We start from the raw sequence: 19,303 nt of genomic DNA, 5'->3' as shown, positions 1-19,303 counted from the left end.
ACGCAACGCACAGAAATAATATTAGTTTATCTGAATTTAAGTGAATAATTTTATTAAGTAAAAATCATGATTTTAGAAAAGAAGCCACCCAAACGTCATTCTGCTGCATGGCTACAACTTACAGGAAGATGAATGGAATGAGTGGACACGTATCGTAAGCTGAGGAAATGGTGTTTGGCTAGTAGTCTAAAGAGGGGTTGTGCTACGTGATACCCTTTGTAGCTGCCCTCCCAACACCCTTCCACCAGAAAAAACGCAACCGCTGCGCACTTTCCCTTTTTGAAACCACCACTTTTTTCCAGTTTCTCTTTCTCTTGCTTAATTCTGTGGTCTATCTCTCCATCTGTTTACAACAATATCCCTCTGCTCACCACCCCTAGTTTAAACCCGCCTGATTTCAGAATGCCTGACTTGTATCAACTCATGAAAAACGGTTACCTAGAAGATACTCCGGAGTCATGCAGGGAACGCCGCCGCAGGAGAATCCTGTTGAGAGCGCAGCACACGGCCACCACCGCCGCTGCGATTCCTCATGTGAATGCTGATTCCAGGGGAAAAGCAATCAAACCAGAGAATGAACTGCAGGAACCTATGAGGTCGCAACTCACAAGGGGACTGCCTGTTGATGTGCCTGATTTTGGGACTATGTCAGTGGCGGGGAGATCTCGTGATATGGAGGATGCAATCGCTGTCAAAACTAGTCTCTGTGCTCCGACCTTTAATGGAAAGAAGCCGGTGCACTTCTTTGCTGTTTACGACGGTCACGCCGGTGCTCAGGTAATTTTGAAACCGGATCTTGTTAGATTTGATTGGATGAAAGTAGGGGCAATTAATTTGGTAAACTGAAAATCCAATATGAGGATTTCTTTTTCCAGGTGGCGGCGTTATGCAGGGAGAAGATGCACGTGGTGTTAGAGGGGGAACTGACCAAGTGGGACCACACTGGAAACCACCAGAGTGGGGCCGGCGGGAGCAGCAGTTCAGGGAAACAGGCGGCGGAAGGGGAAGAGGAGTGGAAAGAGAAGTGGAAGGCAGTACTGAAGAGGACCTTCCTGAAATTGGACCAGGAAGCACTATCCACATGCGGATGTGGTTCAATCGGGTGGAGATGTGGCTGCCCCTCAAAGAATTTGGTGGTCGGAGGTTCCACCGCCGTTGTTGCCGTTGTTACTGACGAGCACATTATTGTTGCCAATTGCGGTGACTCTCGCGCCGTCCTTTGCCGCGGCGGAAAGCCAATTGCTCTGAGTGTGGACCAGAAGGTTAGTTTTGTAATTTAGACGAAATTCAGGGGTATGATAAATGTTGCTAATGATATATATGTATGCATGTGAATGTGAAAGGCATGCAATAGACACTTGGTTTTAGTTTTAGCTGCCATATTTTGTTTTTACCTGGCTTTCAAGGTCAAAAGTAAGTTACCTTAATTGGATTTATCTTTTAACATAACATTTTTTTCTTATTTGAATTTTGTTAAAAATTAATTTATGAAGAGTTTGTTCTGTGTGTTTGCAGCCGGATCGTCCAGATGAACATGAAAGGATTTTAGCAGCTGGTGGACGCGTGGTGTATCTGGATGTACCTCGGGTTGAAGGCATTCTAGCTATGTCACGAGCAATGGGTACGTACGTCTTTTAATTTTATACAAGTAAACCTTTATAAATTAATATTCGATAAATTAATAATCTTTTTAAAATAATAATTTCTTCTGGTCCCGACTTCGATCGAATAACTAATTTTATACTCGATAAATTAACAATCTCTATAAATTAATAAAATTTTATGGTTCTAATATTATTAATTTATATATTTGGTAACTACGTGTTTTTTGTTTTATAAAAGCTTAAGATTTTTATTTATTAGCTTAGATTTTTTTTTATTAAGTTAGCTTAGGGTTTTATTTGGGGGTAGGAATCATTCTTAGCTAATATAAATAAAAATGATCAATCATATCAATGTCAATAGTTGCTTAAAACTGCCAACATGTTAAGCAAGCCGTTTCAAATTAAGTTAAAATACAACTAGTGATTGTTCTCTCTCAATATTTTTAGTTAAATATTTCACATTTTATTTTTAACTTTTGGGTATAATTTCAACTAAATTATGTTGTATTTAAGTTAAAAAAATATATTTTTGAAACTACAATCATATTTTCCATAAAATATTTTTTTTACTCAAATTGAAAAGAAAGTGAAAATATCATGTTTTATACTCCCTCCATTCTCAAATAAGTGTCGTTTTAGATAATTGTTTTTGTTATTTTATAAGTGTCGTTTTCGTTTTTCAATAAAATTTAGTATAGTTTTTTGGTCTAGGCATTTAAATTTTGTCTTGAGTTATGTGTTTTTTAAGCTTTCAAAGTTTCTTCTCCAATCATTATAGGAGAGAGAATTTTTATTTAGTTGATCCACTTAAATTTATTAATTTAAGTGCATATTAATTGTGTTTCTTAATTTGTGTGAAAATTCTAAAACGACACTTATTTGAAAATGGAGGGAGTATGATATAATGATTGTGGAGGAAAGAAGTGAAGGCACGATAATAATATGGTAGTTTTTTTTTTTTTTTGGCTTTAAACTCAATTATTGTATTATTAAAACTAGATTACATTCTTTTTAAACACAAATTAAAATGTAAAGGAAATAATATTAGAAATGATGAAAACCAATTTAATCAGGGTCGTCTCCAACATTTTGAAGGTCCTAGGTACCTTTCACGTCTAAATTTAATACTATCTGTGTTATTATATAAATCATTCTAGAGTTTGTTAGATAAATTAAAAAATACAATTAACAGAGTCAAATTAATAAATTTTGCATTGGTGTGATGTGCTGAATAGAACATGGGCTCGATCTGCCGAAATTGGAATTATTTGATTTACCCAAAATTTTATCATGTGGTGTGAAATTTCATCCAATTTGGATAGAGACTTAATAGAATTGTTATTCTATTGACACGTGATAATATTTTGAAATTATACTTGATAGATTTTAGTTTAGCGATTTGTTCTTTTTTTCTTATTTTAAACTAATTAATTATTTTTTGCATAAAAAAATCTATGTGGAAAATCAATTTTAAGAGGTGCGACATGGCAAGTTCATATGTCAAAATATCAGAGGGATAACGATTTTGTCAAGTCTCCATCAAAATTGAGTGAATTTTACCAATTGGGATCATTTAAAGACTAAATATGATCATCAAATTTACACAAATAAGAACACTTTACACAAATGATAAATTATAATTCATAAACTGTATCTTGTAATTTATAAAAGGCGTTACACACATTTGGTTCATAAACTAAAGCTTTAAAGTCAATTAGGATCTTAAAGTATCAAAATTATCAATCAGATCTCTGAATTAAGTAAAAATTATCAATTGAATTCTCATTCTATCCTAAAATCAGAAACTGTGACTATTTGATATAAACTGTAATAATTTATGTGTTAGTTCAAAATGAGTTTAGGGAAGAGTGTCTGAAACTGTTCAACCGAATGATTTTCGATAAGTTTTCAATTGATGATTTTTGTTTAGAATGATGACTCAATTGATGATTTTTCTTTAGTTTAAGTTTAATCTATGTGTATTTAATTTTTAGGACACATGAATTGTCACACCCGACCCTAAATGACCTCAATCGGCATCGGGCGTGAAATAGAAAGATAATAATCAATACTTAGGAGTCTCCAATTTATCCACATATCATTATATTACAATTGCGATACCAAAGTTCCAACCATAATTCTAACAACAAGCAGCCAACTGCCAAACCTCGTCTAATCGGTTGGTAACCTTCTCTATTTCCTGTACTTTCTCACCTAAAAACATTAAAACATTTAAAAACGTGAGACAAAAATCTCAGTAAGAAATTATCAACTATAAAAATCAACTTTACTTAACATAGCTACATATATACATTTATAAAGGGATTTAATCAAAACCTTATAAAATATACTCAAAACTTATGTTCATAAAATAAAATTTGTGTATGTGTATCCATCCTCGAATTCCACACGTGTAGATCATAACATCAATCGTAACAATATCGAGATATCTTATTTATATCTCGTTCCTTGCCTAACAGTTAGGACTACCAGCCGTGCACTCTGGCCATACCGCCATTAGATATGGTCTTACAAATACAACTCCTATCCCGGGCAATCCTAGATGGACAAAACCATTTTATCTTTCGAAATGTCACAACTCATAAAAATAATAACAAAAATAACCGCAACAGATTTCTCAATCCAAAAACAATTCGTAAGAAATCATCAAATTCATTTTATTCAATATATATATACATTGAAGCCAAAAACATATATGTATATATATAAATCAACCAAATTAAGCCTTAAATCAACATAATCAAGTAAAATCTGAAATTCACATAAAAGCATAGTCAATAGCTTCATTTGAACCATAATTTCACAATAAAAAGCAAAATCGTGAAAAATCTCAATTTTACAAAATTCATGCATAGCCTTAAAATATCAATTTCTAAAACTTCTTTGATTAGATATATATCTATATACATAAACCTCAAAATATAGTTGATAGTTACTTACCTTGGCTACTAATTGACCCGATCGATTCTTCTTTAAATTCTGTCTAAGACGTTTCCCTCCAATCACTACCGAAACTCAAAAACTCTTCGATTAGGACTTAGATTTATATATAAGGATACTATGGTTTCAATTTCGAGTGATTCGGACGGTCAAATCTCCGTAAATCAAAGAAACAGTGGAGAAACGGTTCAGAGAAAACTGATGAATTTAAAAGGAATAGAAAAAGAAAAAGAAAAAATAATCTCTGCCTCGGAGGATTTGAGATATACAAAATCTGTCGAATATCCGGTTTGATCCTCCATCTTTATATAATCTTTTAACAATTACTCTAAACTTTTAATTTACATTTAAAACCATCAAATGAACTCCAAACTTTTCCTATATCACCAAATAAAATCATACACCTAATAATTATAATATATATTATTATCAAAATATAAATTCTAGAAATTTAGACACGGACGTGATAATTCTCCCCATCTTAAGAAATTTCGTCCTCGAAATTCATATTCTCTAATCTATCTTAATTTCCTTCTGAAACCATGAGTCCTCATCATCAGTCCTCATCATCATCATAAGACCACAAATTCCAATGTTCCTTCCACTAACTTCATCATTTATCCATATCCACATCACTGTAACAATTATTTATACATAACTCTTAGTAATTCTAAACTTCAACCTAGTCAATTCCATCACCAATAAATCCATCACCAATAAATCCACAATAAAACTTCAAATATCATATATTCAATTTTATATGATATGATAAACTTTATATTCGTATTTTCCTAACATACACCAAATCTCCCGTTAATCAAGTGAAATCACAATTGATTCCATTAATTACATATATATCAAATATATTTCACCTATCTTCAAGTTCTACAGACTTCAAAAAAAATCACGTTTGAACCACTAATATGTACAATATTATACTTTTCTTACACTTCAAATACTTCGAATAATGATTTGCATCAATATATAATCTTATTTCATCATAAGAACAATATTTGTATCTATAATTTTTCACTCCAATCTTCAAACAATACTTGTATCTATAAACCTCATCATTTTGATCCAATTTCCTATCAATAAGAGTCATTTCATAAAATCTTAATATCAACATCACTCTTATAATTTTCCATTTAACTCCTTAAAATCAATTAAGCTAACATGCTATTTTTTTTTATAATCACCACTATATATGTCATTTATTAATCTAAAGAAATTTCAATCTTTTCTCCAAACCATATAACCAAAGAAGATACAGTACCTAAATTACGATAATCAATTTTTTTGTTTTTTTTTTCCAAACTCCAAATAATATCTTTACACTCATAAAATTCAATAAATCTATAATATCATTCGATTTTCTTATTTGACCTATAAATACTCAATTTGATCATTATATAAACTTAAACCATAATCAAATAAACTTTAACTAAAAATAACTTCTATTAACAATAAAAATAACTTCTATTAACAATATATGTACGACAAAATTTTAATTATCAACATATATATCATCTTATATCATATTTATCTCTTAATTTCCTACCTCAAACTGTGCTTAAGATCAGCAAAATTTGTCCTCAAAATTCATATCTTAACTATTTCCTCAAACACTATTTAAGCTTACCACATTTTCATATTTAATCATCAAATCATATATATTCTTCCACTTTACTTCTTATTGATCACTAACATCGGTATCTCTCTAAACATCATTTATATACCTCTCAATAATTCTAAACCTCAACCTAATGAAGTTCATCAATTTTCAGATCTCATTTATTCAACTTAAGATTCTATAATACACTAAATTCATGTTATAATCTCCCAAGTAGTAATCAACTTCCAAACCCATTAAATGAAACCTCCATATTTTGTCTTTCTCAATCCCATATCTATTATCTTCAATTGATCACTTTATCATTTCCTCAATTTCCTATATTCCTAAGGAGACCAACTTATCATGTAAACCAGTAGCAATGTCTCTCAAATAAAGAGAAAACAAATCAAAACAAAAACCAAATTCTGGTTTAACGCTAAAATGACCAACATATGCCGTTTCCAGCATAACTTTTTCATACGGAGTCTGATTAAAGCGATTCAAAAACCCTTGTAAACGTAAGATAATAATAAAGAACTTTCATTTAGGACTTCATTACAGATTCAGCCTCTATCTGGTCGAAAAATGCATCATAAGATTCATATACGAATGTGATTCTCCCGCCGCACTTATATAGACAATTCTCTATTATCTCTAGCTCAAAGTTCTAATTTACTCATATCTCATGTATATATGGTTGTAAGCTAACTATTAAACTCTCAAATATCAACTCCAAGTCATACTTAAGATCATATATGTAACCCATGTCGCCAAATATCAAATAATTTAATAATTTACTAATTTTCATACACCTAATATTTTAGTAACCATCAAATCTAATGTCTACCCCTCACTAGCTAGTTACTCAATCCTCGAAAAATTTCAAATTATTTCTTAGCTTTCACCAAATATCCATATTCCTCAATTACTATCGATTATTTCTTCGGTATTACCAAATATCGATATTCCTCAATTACTATCCACCTTAGGTCCGAAGAATTTAACTTAGAGCTCTGATACCAAACTGTCACACCCGACCCTAAATGACCTCAATCGGCATCGGGCGTGAAATAGAAAGATAATAATCAATACTTAGGAGTCTCCAATTTATCCACATATCATTATATTACAATTGAAATATCAAAGTTCCAACCATAATTCTAACAACAAGCAGCCAACTGCCAAACCTCGTCTAATCGGTTGGTAACCTTCTCTATTTCCTGTACTTTCTCACCTAAAAACATTAAAACATTTAAAAACGTGAGACAAAAATCTCAGTAAGAAATTATCAACTATAAAAACCAACTTTACTTAACATAGCTACATATATACATTTATAAAGGGATTTAATCAAAACCTTATAAAATATACTCAAAACTTAAGTTCATAAAATAAAATTTGTGTATGTGTATCCATCCTCGAATTCCACACGTGTAGATCATAACATCAATCATAACAATATCGAGATATCTCATTTATATCTCGTTCCTTGCCTAACAGTTAGGACTACCAGCTGTGCACTCTGGCCATACCGCCATTAGATATGGTCTTACAAATACAACTCCTACCCCGGGCAATCCTAGATGGACAAAACCATTTTATCTTTCGAAATATCACAACTCATAAAAATCATATTTGGACTTCAATCCAAAAATAATAACAAAAATAACCGCAACAGATTTCTCAATCCAAAAACAATTCGTAAGAAATCATCAAATTCATTTTATTTAATATATATACATTGAAACCAAAAACATATATGTATATATGTAAATCAACCAAATTAAGCCTTAAATCACAATAAAAAGCAAAATCGTGAAAAATCTCAATTTTACATAATTCCTGCATAGCCTTAAAATATCAATTTCTAAAACTTCTTTGATTAGATATATATCTATATACATAAACCTCAAAATATAGTTGATAGTTACTTACATTGGCTACTATTTGACCCGATCGATTCTTCTCTAAATTCTGTCTAAGACGTTTCCCTCTAATCACTGCCGAAACTCAAAAACTCTTCGATTAGGACTTAGATCTATATATAAGGATACTATGGTTTCAATTTCGAGTGATTCGGACGGTCAAATCTCTGTAAATCAAAGAAACGGTGGAGAAACGGTTCAGAGAAAACTGATGAATTTAAAAGGAATAGAAAAAGAAAAGAAAAGATAATCTCTGCCTCGCAGGATTTGAGATATACAAAATCTGTCGAATATGCAATTTGATACTCCATTTTTATATAATCTTTTAACAATTACTCTAAACTTTTAATTTACACTTAAAACCATAAAATGAACTCCAAACTTTTCCTATATCACCAAATAAAATCATACACCTAATAATTATAATATATATTATTATCAAAATATAAATTCTAGAAATTTAGACACGGACGTGACATGAATGATTTTAGACAAATGAGGGTATTGGAATGGACAGTCTTATCAAAGAAAAAAAAATATATAAAAGGAGAGCAAGCGGTACAAGTTATAAAAACTAATATATGAAACAGTTCATCAAAAAAACAAAACTAATACTAATAGATGAAATGAACTTGGTATTTTTATAATTAAAAAAAATATAAAGCCTCACTAGAAGTGAGACCCTAGGCGCTGGCCTAGGGGAACTCCCCTTAGAGCCGGTCCTGAATTTAATACAACTCTTGCCAAGTTGCCATAAGAGTTTAAAGGGGGCTAGTAATACTATAAAGAATAACCTAAGAGTTTAATGGTCATACCTAAAATCTTGTTCCAAATCAGGTAACTGCAAACAAATATGGTAACACAATTCATTATCCAATTTGGGTTTTTATCCAATAACAAATCAGGTAAGTACAAACAAATATGGTAACATAATTCATTAATTTGGTTTTACTCAATAACTAAAAAAATCCTGTTCCAAATCAGGCAACTACAACAAATATGGTAACATAATGCATTATCTAATTTGGTTTTACTCCATAACTAAAAAAATGTAACTAGATCTTAGTAGACATTTTGGTTTGACTAGCTATGTTCACAATATCAATGTTATTTACCATTGATGTGGTTTTGTAATTGATTTCAAGTTTTAGATAACGCAAGTAATCAATGTTATTTTGATTACTTGACCATGTAGCATCATTATATCTTTTTACCTACTTAGTGGTTTCCAGTGTGGATCCACTTGGTCAGGAGAATCTAGTCAACTCTCCCTCTAGTAGCAGGAGAATCTGGTGGTTTCCAGTGTGGTCCCACCTTCTGGTCCACACTCAGAGCAATTGGCTATCCGCTGCGGCAAAGGACGGCATGAGAATCACCGTAATTGGCAGCAATTATGTGCTCATCAGTAACAACGACAACAATGGCGGTGGAACCTCCGATCACCAAATTCCTTGAGGGACAACGTCATCTCCACCTGATTGATCCACATCGACATCCTCACGTGCTTAGTGCTTCTTGGTCCATTTTCATTAAGGTTCTCTTCAGTACTGCCTTCCACTTCTTTTTCCACTCCCTTTCCACTTCCGCTGCCTATTTCCCTGAACTGATGCTCTCATAGGCCCCACTCTGGTGGTTCCCATTGTGGTCCCACTTGGTTAGTTCACCCTCTAATAGCACGTGCAACTTCTCCTTGCATAACACCGCCACCTGGAAAAAGAAATCATCATATTGGATTTTCTATTTACCAAATTGCTCCTACTTTAACCCAAAATTACCTAAACACCGGCATGACCATCGTAAACACCAAAGAAGTGGCGGTGCATGAAGACACTGGAAGATTTAATAAAATCAATGTCGGCTATAGTTTGGTTGTTAATATATGATAACGTTTGAGGAGATATATGGTATGTTTTCAAACTATGGTAGAGGCCATGTATAGCATGTTATCAAAGAATAACAATGCACAAAGTCGTTGGAAGATTTAACAAGATGAATGTTAGCTATAGCTTGATCATGGATATATGATAACTCCTGAGGCAATATATTGTAAGTTTTCAAACTATGGTAAAGACCATGTACGACATGTCATCAAGGAATGGCGGTGCACGAAGACGTTGGTAGATTTGACAAGATCAATGTTGGCTATAAGATTTAACAAGATCAATGTTGGGCTATAGCTTGGTTGTTAATATGTGATAACTATTGAAGGTTCGCTAAAGCTTGGTTATTAAAAGGAATGCACTTCCCAAACTATCATAATTTTAAGCTCATCTTCCAATTCAAGTAACTGCAAGCAAATATGGCAGTATAATTCATCAAGAAACCCTAAATGATCCCTTTCATTCTCCAATTCAAGCAACAAGTTATCTTCTTTTAAGCCTTTGCTTGCTTATCATACGAGTCTTAGCTTGTCTCCTTCTGCGATATGCACATGGTATTAGCCCAATTGTTTGTGGAGAGAGATTGAATGATTATTCAAATGTATAAATTCCACAATAAGTTATCATTCTTTTAAGATTAAGATAAAAAAGCTTATTCATCGGCTAATATGGCGTAGAAGGGTATTGAATGATTATCAAAAGGCATACACTTTCCAAGCGGTCATACCTAAGATCTTGTTCCAAATCAGGTAACTACAAACAAATATGGTAACATAATTCATTATCCAATTCCAGCAAATACATTTTGTTCCAACCAAGACAAGCAACAAATATATGCTTCAGACCTTGATTTCATTCGATGTTCAAGAGTAGTTTTCGCATTGAATAACCACATATGAGCTATGTGTTCCATTAAATTGTCATATTTTGCTATCGCCCTTTTTATATATCAGAAACCTCAAGAGGAATCAAGATCGAGAAAATATATTCTTTGGTTAGTGTTTTGCGGAGAGCGATTGAATGATGATTTATATTCATAAATGTCATAACAAGTTATCATTCTTTTAGGCCTTAAGATCAAAAAAATCTTATTCACCTTCTAATATATCGATAGGAGGGTATTGAGTGATTATTAAGAAACCCCAAGCGATCTCTTTCATTCTCCTATCCATGCGAATGTATTTTGTTCAAAGCAAGACAAATGACTAGTATATCTTTATCATCTCGATTTCATTCGATGTTCATGAGTAATTTTGGCATTGAATAACCACGTATGAGTTATATATGCCATTAAATTGTCACTTTTTACTATCAACCATTTTATATATCTTCTTCACAAGAGTTCTTAGGAGTAATCAAGATCGAAAGAAGCTTATTTTTTTTTTGCTTACTTGGCGTGGAAGGGTGTGTAATAATCATTGTAACGATTATTATCCTTGTTTTAAGGCTTAAAAAATTACGCTTATTGGCTGATATGACGTAAAAGGTTATTCATCGTTATTAAGTGATGATTGAATGCACAATATCTTCCATTGCCTAAGCTCGTCCTTAAATTGATTACCTTCTAATAAATAGGAAATTAAAATTAATTAAGAAGCCATAAATGATCACTTACATTCATCACTTCAACGAATATATTTTTGTTCCAGTCGAGACATACTATAAACTTGTTCTTATCATCATATGAAATTTGCTTACATTTCATTTTTCGTTCAATGCTCAAGAGTAAATTCCACGCTAGATAACCCGATATGATCTATACATGTTAATAAAATGTGATTTTGCGATCACATTGTCGATACATCTTCAAAAGGGAAAGCTCCAGAGGAATCAAGATCGAGCAATATTTAATTTTTTAGCTAATGTGGTGCGGAATGATATTAAAAAATAATCAAAATGCATAAATGTCTTAAGAAATTATTCTCAGAAGTCCCTTGATCAAGAAAAATTAAAAATCGCATGGCAGGGTATTAAGTGAAGCTAAAAAATATACAAGTTTCTCCAACGATCATCTTTTTGCATAACCCATCTTCAAATTAAGAAACTTCTAACAATACTATCCCTAAGTAATCTCTTCCATTCTCCATTTTAAGTAGTTGTATTGTATTCTGACCAATACATGTTTTAAACATCTCTTTATCATCATAAGAATGTTGGCACTTCGTTTTCATTCGGTGCACATTATAAAAATGTTATCATCATGAGAATATTGGCATTTCGTTTTAATCAAAGAGGATCCAGAGCACATCTCATACATCATTTGTTGCTTGAACATTTAATTCAAATTCAGGGAATCCGCTGTGTTGTTTGAACATCTTACTCAAATTCAAGGATTTCAATGAGAAAGTCCGCAAGTGCTTGAGCTTTGAAAGTTTCACGAGGCTTGAACCTTAAATCAAACTTTATTAGGTGTAAGGCTTATTATGCCAAGTATGGTTTCGGGCGATGGAGTACATTCCGTATGGGTGTGTTTGTTCGTACGACAATTAGATGAATTTGGATATAATGTTGGAGCACAACTCACACGTCTCTTAGCATTCTACTCACATAATACAAAGGGAACTGCTTAGTTCATTGTTCTCTTATTAGGACCATCCATACATACTCTTCACTAACACTTATATAATGGAGAGGTTTCCTCGAAAATGTGCGACTTAAGCTTATAAATCCATTAATCTTTCGGCTTAGAAATCCTTTAATCTTGCGAAGGATATTTGAAATTTGACTGTCCAACTGAAATCTTTGGCTCCCTTCAGGCTTTTGTTAAAGGGCATACATCTCTTGGATGAGCAAGAGATAAAGCGACCCAAAGCTGTTATTTTTCTATCAAGCTTCTGGATGTCGTTTATATTTTTAGGTGGAGCTATGTCTATAATAACTTGAATTTTTTTCGAGATTATCCTTTATCACCATCGACAAGATCATGGACCTAGGAACTTGTTGGAGCTTACACCAGATGTTCATTTTCAAGATTGAGCTTCCGCTCATATTCTCTTAGCGTCTTAAATGACCATTTTGAGGTCTAAAGCATGTTTTTTTTAATAACCTTGCTCTTGAAATCAATGTCATCTACTTAGATTTCAATTTTGTATCTGATAATATCTTTGAATATTTTATTTACTAGTCGCTAGCATATTGCGCCTGCATTCTTTATACCCAAGGGCATGACTTTGTAATAATACATTCCTTCATGAGTGATGAAGCTTGAATTTTCTCTATCTTCCTTTGGCATCGAGATCTGATCGTATTTGACACATGCGTCTAACACTTCTATGTAAGGAAATGGATATGAATCCTTCAGGCAAGATTTATTAAAGTTAGTGAAGTCATTGTCACTTGTCATTGACCTTTTGAACTAACACCATGCTTGATATCTTGGGAGCGTTGTGTACCCCTTCAATGTGATCGCAACTGATTAGCTTGTCCACCACTACTTTGATGGCCTTCTACCTCTTGAGCCAACGGTTTCTTTTCTTTTTTCTCACTAGTTCTGCATCAGGGTACATGTTTAGAGTAAGATTCATTACCTCTAGTGATACACTCGTGACATTATTTGGGCATTAAGAGAATGACGAGTTGCTACTTGTTTAGAGTACGAGTCCTTTTTCTTTTTTCTTAAAGATCTCGCAGTGGTCCACTTGAAATTGCATCAATAACACCCCAAGGGGTGCATTCTCTAGCCGATGACTTCTTTTCGACGTCTTTAAGAAGCGGTTTAATATTCCCCTTTCGTCCATTTTATCCCGTTTGATTTCCAACTCTCTGAAACCTTTGGTGTTATGACCCCCGCTCTTGTGAAAGTCACAATATGCTTCGTCGCTATGATGCTATGATTGCTTCAATTTTGGGGGTATTTGATATATTGCTTATTTGTTACGTTGCTTATTCTTTCCTATCCAGTATTGCACCTTCTTGATGGAGGCATTGAGAGGCATGAATTTAAGCTCTGTTTGTTCCTTCTGCTGCTAGTGTGCTTCGAACTATTGTCCGAACCGAGATAATCATTTGCGTTGGTGATTTTTAGTAGGGGTTGACTTTGTGATTGCCCCATCTAGCAAAGTCTTGATCACGTTGCATGAGTTCGGGGAAGTTTTTGGGGTTTTGTGTAGTTAGCTCTTCAAACAATGCTTCATTTTAACAATCTGCTGCTATAGGGTTATAGCAACGTCGAGGCAAAGAAGTCGGATTTGAATTGCGATCTTTTGGAACTGCTCGACCCAAGCTCACAAATTCCTCTATTAGTTGAGGTCTTGATTTGTTTTACTTTCAGATATTGAAGTGATGAAGTGTTGGGCAAACTCATTTTCCGTCTGGTGGAAACTTCGAATAAATCCAACATGTAGTTCTTCAACAATAAGAAGCTACCTCTTTTAGGGTGGTTGGAAAAAGGCGGCACATAACGACATCAATGGCCGTAGTAGTTTCTAGTGCTCTTTTGAAGTTCTTTACATGGGTCATTGCATCTAGATGCATTGTATTTCTCCAAGGAGGGCTATTTCAACCCTGAGGCATTGCCTCCCATAAGATGCACTCATAGAGTGGGGAGCTTGTTTCTGTAACCTCCAACATTCGAGCATCAATGCTTGCGTCCACTATGATGCTTCTTAGTTCCATGATGGTCTCTGCCATTGACTTTTTTCCCATGTTTATGATTATATTCACAATAAGATGACGTGCTCTTCTCGAGATTCAGATCTAGGAGAGCTTTTTAATGTCTTGTTATTCCCTTATGTGGACTTCGATTCATTCGAGTATTTTTTTAGCATAGAGTTTTTATGCTGGAGATCTTGACATGTCCGTATGTTTTTGCATATTGCGATGGTCAATGAGAAATTCAAACTCTTTTTCCTGCCTCATTTGATATGATGGGGAATTGGACCTTGCCAAATCTTTCCATGGAAGTTGTGGGGGGAGTAAGCTTTTCCATACCAATCCTTCCTACTCCTCTCACCGTAGAAGGAAGAGAGCGACTTGAAGCGATAGTTTCAGCGTTTGCAAAGAGTTTGTTAGTTCTCTTTAGGCCTCCTCTATGTGTCCTCCAGCCGGTATTCTATTGACATGTTCCTCCTACGAGGACAACTAGGGACATTGTGCTTTTGGTAGAGCATGCGAGAGCCTTTTTTTTCAACCTGATAGCTTCTTTTGTCGCGTCTAACTGGTCTTGTAATTCGGCCAACATTGTTGTTTTCATGTTGGTGAATGTTGCACAATGCCAACGTTGTAAATAAATTGTTTGGTTGTACAATCTAGAAATTTCCTCCTGAAAGTGTCGAGAGGGACCGCAAGTATTTCTTGATAAGTCAGGTGGGATTTGAAGGAGACCCAATGTATTACCATTAGCACCAACTGTTGTTCTGGGTTCCTGGGTACATCGTGATGACGACGCTTGATGAACCATGGTCATTTGTTTCTTTCGATCCACGCTCACTGGATTTGTGTGGTACTGCTCCGACGGTGAGAACTCCTTTGCTGCCTGAACTAAGACATAAAGGTATTATGGCGAGGCCGTTGACTGGCGGCCCCACTCCGATGACTAATTTAGCATGGGTTAGGACAAGAGTAGACCTCGGCATGGGCCGGGCCTGTCAGGCTTGTGATAAAACCTGATAAGCCCAAGCCCAGCCCAAGGCCACACTAATTAGAGTCGGGTTCGGGCCTAAAAAAGGAATCCCAAGGCCGCCCGCCCAAGCCCATATGTATATTAAAAAAATTCAATTAAAATAAAATACTCACTTTTTTTAATAAAAAGGGTAATTAATTTATTAGTCCCTATATTTTGACAAAACACACTGTTTAGTCCCTGTATTTTCATAAACACATGGTAAGGTCCCTAACCTTTTTTTCAATGAACTGTTTAGTCCTTCCTTCTATTTGTTAGATTTTTTTTACCGTTTATGACTTCGGAAATGACTAAATTACCTTTTACTATTTACCTTCAAACTTTAGAAGAGAAAATCCAATTTGAAAGAAGAAGCTATTTGTATGGAGAACAAGAAAAAAAAAAGACCCAATGCTTACGAATTTGAACGATTAAGAAGAAAATAAAAAAGAAGAACACTGAAAGTTGATTTCAGATGCATTAGAGTTTAAAGGAAAGGAAAAGAAGAACGCAAATCCAAATTGACTAACAAAATCTTCATGAGAGTCTAACGACAGGGACTAAACAGTTCACCAAGAAAAACGTTAGGGACTAAACAGTTCATCGTGAAAAAGGTTAGGGACTTTATCATGTGTTTTTGAAAATACAGGGACTAAACAGTGTGTTTTGTCAAAATATAGGGACTAATAAATTAATTACCCTATAAAAAATAATAAACATAATAGTTAATAAGTCTTAGAAAATTATAATAAACTAATAGTTAAATTCAAAATAAAATTACAACATAACAATAAAAAAATAGATAGAGTTAGAGAGTATGTATATGAGGTATTTAAATAAATATTAAATTTATAAATGTATATAGATAACGGGTCGGGCTGGGCCATGCCCGACAGGTATTTATATAGTCCAAGCCCGCCCATTTTCTAGGCGGACTTGGGTCGGGCTTGGGTCGGGCCGGATCCGACACTAATTTTATGTGTCCAGGCCTGGTTAAATGGGCCTGGGCTCAGGCCGGGCGGGCGGGCTCATCGGTCCATGGCGAGGTCTAGACGAGAGTAGTAAGCAATCAAGTTATAATTGCGATAGTTGTATCTATATGTATCTTGACTATGAAGTCACATTCTATTTATATGACGTTAGTGGCAAATCTTGTGGATGTTGAAAATGTTTGCCCTAACTTTCTTGGAGAAAAGAAATGGGCGTTCAAGTGGTGGATGTATTTGTGGTAGTTATAGTAATATACTTAAATTAAGATTTTTTAATTTTAGACGCGAATCAAGGATTCTAATGTTAAAGAAGGTGTTTTATTCCAATATAATAGAATTCGAGTGTCCTCCTTACACCATATGTCATGTTAGCTTGAGATGTGAACACAATGTATACGATATTAAAAATCTTTTTGATTGGATTAAAATAATTGTAACCTTTTTTATAGTTAGGAATTGTGACCTTCAAATCTAGAGAGAACAAAGTCATGTGTTTTTTTTTTTTTTTTTTGTATTCTCTCCAACATATAATTTTCTTTCTTTTTAAGAGTATAGTTGACGCTTTATCGTAATGAATATCATTAACTAATAAATATCATATATTTCATGTATACTAGTTGGAATAATGAAATAAACAATAATAATTTGTATTAATGTTCATTATTCTATACTATATTAATTGAGTACTTGTTGGATATTTATTTTTACTAGTTAATAGTGATCTTTACTTTAGGAAAATCTTACTAGTTTAACAAGGTTTTTTTTTTTTTTTTTTTTTTTGTCTAATATTGTTGGTGGTTATTTATTTATAGGAATAGAATATACATAAAATAAGGTAGCCTAATTATTATTATTATTATTTTGATAATAGGTAGCCTAATTATTAAAAGGGCTTAATACATCATTTGCCCCCTGAAATTGTCCAAAAAGGTCCATTGGCCCCCGAACTTTCAAAGTATCCCGATAGCTCCATCAACTTGCATAAAATGTTCAGTTAGCCTCCTGAACTTGCGTAAAATGTAATCAATTGATCACTCGGTCGCAAAAAAGTAAGTTAAATATGAAAGATGTATTCCACGCATCTTAGAATGTCATTACATAATTAAAAAATAGATTAAAAATGAAGTTATTACTTCCTCAACTATAAAACTTGTGTTCTCTAATATTAGAACCGTATACCCGAATTTTGCTTTACGCATGCTAATTCTCTTCTTATTTTGTAACAGGGGACCGATATCTGAAGCCAATTGTGATATCAGAACCTGAGATTTGTTTCATAAAAAGAGAACCAGATGATGAATGCTTAATTCTTGCTAGTGACGGCCTGTGGGATGTTGTAAACAATGACTTGGCTTGCCTCCTAGCTTCAGAGTGCTTGCTACAAGAAAATACTAGTGATTTTATTAATCCTGGGCCTCTGGTGGAAGACGATGTAGGCGGACCATTATTTTCATCTCAAAGTGTCTTGGCAGCTGCGCTTCTCACTCGCCTTGCTTTGGCACGTAAAAGCTACGACAACATAAGTGTGATCGTTGTCGATCTTATGCGTGGTGGCTAAGGGGCTCAAGAGAAGTTGAAGAGGAAGCTGGGACAAAGGATGCTCATTGATTATTTCAATATCAAACTTTGGTTGAACTGGTTTAAATAAGGCATTGAGTGTGTAATCCAATCCATGATATGCTTTAATGGGATTATAATTTGGTTTTATGGGACATATTTAGCAATATATGCTATTTTGCTTTATTTTTCCTGAGTTTTGTTATTTGGACCTAAAATTGCTCCATTTACATTTATCTGAAGCTAAAACTTTAGTTAGGAAAAATTAGAGATAAAATTTTACCATTAGGGATATATCCATATTTTTCTAAAAATGTTGAACGTAAATTTAAATCTTATCCACTTTCTTCCCCTTTCTATCATTAGTATTACATTCTTGAATAATGTGGTTTAATTGGCCTAACAAACATGTTTTCCTTTAGTGGATTACTAAACCCAGCCACTAATTTATACTTCTAGCCTCTGGAATAGACCATACTACCATTTGTACTAAATTTCAAAAAACCCAAAACCTCTCAAGAACCCTATACGATTTTTGCTCAAATCCGGACAAATTACTGAACCGAATCATGGATGGTGACAGAATTCGTAAAGGAAAGGATAAAATGGTAAGATTTACCGCTTTATTTCGTTGATTTGTAGCTCGAATTGAATCTGTTGGTTATTTGAAAAAATTCGTCGGAATTGCAGTCGGGCGTATGAACATCACGCCCGATCTGCGGTTCGGGCGTATGAGTATCACGTCCGACCAGTGGTGCGGGCGTGATAGCCACATGCCCGTACCAGTGGTAGGGCGTGATACTCATACGCCCGAACCACTGATATGGCGTGATGCTCATACGCCCGCCCAGTGGTTCGGGCGTGATTACCTTACGCCCTACGCTGTTTTTGTATAAAAAAATATTATTTAACATTTTAGTATTAATTTCGTAGTATTTATTTTAGTATAATGTATTATAATTTTATTAATTTAGTGTAATTTATTATTATCATTAGTGTTAATTTAGTAGTATTTTAGTATAATTTAGTATAAATTGAGTATAATTTTAGTATAATTTATTATAATTTTATTAATTTAGTGTAATTTATTATTATCATTTGTATTAATTTAGTAGTATTTTAGTATAATTTTATAAATTTAGTATAATTTACATTATTTACAATTTTATTATT

At 33.6% G+C, this 19,303-nt stretch overlaps 1 protein-coding gene across 1 annotated transcript; it reads left to right on the top strand.

The window, feature by feature from the left end:
- The first annotated feature begins 206 nt into the window (after positions 1–206).
- LOC136226252 (probable protein phosphatase 2C 75) lies at positions 207–18,316 on the top strand. Its single transcript, XM_066014620.1, has 4 exons — positions 207–777; positions 876–1,262; positions 1,516–1,621; positions 17,800–18,316. Exons 1-4 carry the CDS (start codon positions 403–405, stop codon positions 18,129–18,131), a joined length of 1,200 nt encoding a protein of 399 aa, XP_065870692.1. The 5' UTR covers positions 207–402; the 3' UTR covers positions 18,132–18,316.
- The last annotated feature ends 987 nt before the right edge of the window (positions 18,317–19,303 follow it).

The sequence above is a fragment of the Euphorbia lathyris genome, chromosome 1 (genome assembly GCF_963576675.1).
Source record: "Euphorbia lathyris chromosome 1, ddEupLath1.1, whole genome shotgun sequence".
In the NCBI taxonomy this organism is placed as follows: domain Eukaryota; kingdom Viridiplantae; phylum Streptophyta; class Magnoliopsida; order Malpighiales; family Euphorbiaceae; genus Euphorbia; species Euphorbia lathyris.
This window is presented reverse-complemented; position numbering and strand designations above follow the sequence as displayed.

Bases quoted from the DNA above. Each gene is read 5' to 3' on its own strand.
- LOC136226252 (XM_066014620.1), top strand. From the start codon at position 403: ATGCCTGACTTGTATCAACTCATGAAAAACGGTTACCTAGAAGATACT. The intron at 778-875 runs GTAATTTTGAAA...TTCTTTTTCCAG, and splicing joins ACGGTCACGCCGGTGCTCAG to GTGGCGGCGTTATGCAGGGA. The intron at 1,622-17,799 runs GTACGTACGTCT...ATTTTGTAACAG, and splicing joins AGCTATGTCACGAGCAATGG to GGGACCGATATCTGAAGCCA.